The following is a 2,521-nucleotide window of genomic DNA, read 5'->3' as shown; positions in this document are numbered from 1 at the left end:
TTTTTTTTTTTTGTCTTTTTTCGTGACCGGCAACGGATCGCAACCCTCAGTGTCGTGCCCGCACCGGACCGGCACCAGCAACGGGATCGCAACCCTCAGTGCTGCGCCCACACCTCACCCAGCCAGTGAGCGGCCGGTCTGTATGTGGGATCCGAACCCTCGTCAGGAGCGCCACCGCGCTCCCAAGCGGCGCACTGTAGCAGTGCGCCACCGGGCCGGCCTGGGAAAAAAAATTTTTTAAAGGAAAACCATTTTATAGTAAACATCAATGAAAATATTCCCATCTAAATACAGCCTAGCAAAAAATCTTTTTTTTTTTTTTTTTTGGCAGCTGGCTGGTACAGGGATCCGAACCCTTGATCTTGGTGTTCTGAGCACCAGACTCTACCAGTGAACTAACCAGTCAGCCCCCCAACAAAAAATTTAATACTATAAAACTTCTTTGCGGGCCGGCCCGGTGGTGCACTGGAGAGTGCGCCGCTTGAGAGCGTGGCGGCGCTCCCGCCGAGGGTTCGGATCTCATGTGGAGACCGGTTCCTGCTCACTGGCTGAGCGCGGTGCAGGCGCAACACCAAGGGTTGCGATCCCATTACCGGTCAGTAAAAAAGACAAAAAAAAGGAAAAAAAAAAAAAAAAAAAAACTTCTTTGCAACACTATTAGAAAACAATGGTAATGGTCACATAATTTTTGAGATTATGTTGTATCCCCAGGTAATTTGCCCTTTACATGTGAAGGATTTATAAAGATATTTAAGATATGATAGGGCTCAGACACTTCTTAAAAAATTACATAAATAGATACATCAACATACCAAGAATGAAGCAAAAAAAGAGGCCAGAAATGGAGACACTGTTATATAAAAGAGCACATATGTCAGACAAGGACATGTGGTAATTACTGGAAAGTACAATAAAAAAACATAAAAACATTTTTTTAAGAATGAAGTTGACCTAGATGTACACATGGGAAGTGTCAATGAGGTAATGTTAAGTGGAAGACCATTATGTATGTATGATTACATTTACTTTGCGTTTCGGTGTGTGTGTATGTACTATAAAGATATACATTTATTTGTCCCTATACAAAAAGACTTTTTTTGGAAGTGGTTACATCGGGGAATTGGAAAGGATTAAGGAGTTGACAGAGGGACTTCTGTTTTACCCTATATCCTCTGTACCATCTGAATTTTTTCCTATGAACATGTTTTTGTTTTTAATAAATGAGTCAAAGTGATCAATTTCTCTATTCCTAATGGACAATCTTAAAAAAAAAAGTTTCAAAAGACCTTTATTTACCTTATAATGTAACCCACTAGATGGTCAGTGTGGGGCAGTACAAACAATGACTTTCCTGAGAGTTCACATGCATTACATAAAGCTGCGGCCCTTTCTGAAGCAATGACATCTTCTCCTGTTGATAATCCCCATAAAGATAAAGAGAGAAATAAAATAATTAATGTATTTTTCTAAACAAATATTTCCCCAAATCTGAACAATTAGGAATAAAAACCCAAACCATGCCAATACCACTCGTAGGCTCCTTTAGAGTTCTGTGGGGTTCTTAGAAGTTATACACTACTGTATATATCTTTCAGGAAAACACTGTGGAACTTTCTACTGAGCCAGGAGAGATAGCCAAGTATTGCCAATAGGTACACCACATAACTATTTGAAAAAACATAACTAAAAATGGAAGCAATAATTCAAGAAACCATAAAGGATGCTATCAAGTTTCAACATAGAAATAAAAAATTATTTTGGCCTATAAAAGTCTGGGAAGGTAGAAAAAATAAGTATTTGAAATTAAGACATTTTCTGAGAAGAAATTATAGATCCTACAGCATTCTTCTTTGTCCCATAGCAAATTAAGATAAAAATATTACAGAAGGAATATAATTTCAAACAGATCTCAGATGAGTAAAAATTACATTCTTTTTTTAAAAGATCAAGTGAATTAATTGTTTTTTCAATTAAACATGTCTCCCATATGGGGAGACAAGTGGAACTGGGAGAGTAGGACTTACGAAGATTTGCATTCTTTACTGTTTTTAATTTTTTACAATAACCATTTATTCATGCAGTACCAATAGGTACTTTTTAAAGTTGACCTATCAGCCCCATAACTAAATGCGTAGAAGATTTAAACATTTAAAAAATCATCCTGCTGGACAAGCCTAGGAAATGAAAAAAACCCCAAAAAACCCCAAAAAAGTACCTCCCAGTAATAAGAATTAGAGATATAAAGCAATTAATTATTAGTCTTTTGATACCTGGGGGCAAAGGGGTTTTCTTCTGAATCAGAACCACTGCAACTTTTGTGTTTCTTCCTTGTAAACTTTGCCTACAATGGAAAAGTAATAATAAAATTAATTAAATTGTTTTAACCTAAAAAAATAAAGGTATTCAATATAATTTCAAACAGATCTCAGATAAGTAAATTATATTCTTTTTTTAAAAAAATCAAGTGAGGGCCGGCCCGGTGGCGCACTGCTACAGTGCGCCGCTTGGGAGCGCGGCGGCG

At 37.4% G+C, this 2,521-nt stretch overlaps 1 protein-coding gene across 1 annotated transcript in view; it reads right to left on the bottom strand.

The window, feature by feature from the left end:
* Positions 1-2,521, bottom strand: part of TRAPPC11 (trafficking protein particle complex 11) — a 52,530-nt gene that overhangs the window by 42,122 nt on the left and 7,887 nt on the right. The window contains exons 4-5 of the mRNA XM_008574674.1: positions 2,271-2,341; positions 1,297-1,411 (exon numbers count right to left, since the gene is read on the bottom strand). Coding sequence (XP_008572896.1) covers positions 1,297-1,411; positions 2,271-2,341 — 186 coding nt within the window. The remainder of the gene's footprint in view (positions 1-1,296; positions 1,412-2,270; positions 2,342-2,521) is intronic.

This window comes from Galeopterus variegatus, unplaced genomic scaffold (assembly GCF_000696425.1).
Source record: "Galeopterus variegatus unplaced genomic scaffold, G_variegatus-3.0.2 Scaffold1086, whole genome shotgun sequence".
Classification (NCBI taxonomy): domain Eukaryota; kingdom Metazoa; phylum Chordata; class Mammalia; order Dermoptera; family Cynocephalidae; genus Galeopterus; species Galeopterus variegatus.
The sequence above is the reverse complement of the archived record's forward strand: the minus strand, read 5'-3'. Positions and strand labels throughout refer to the sequence as shown.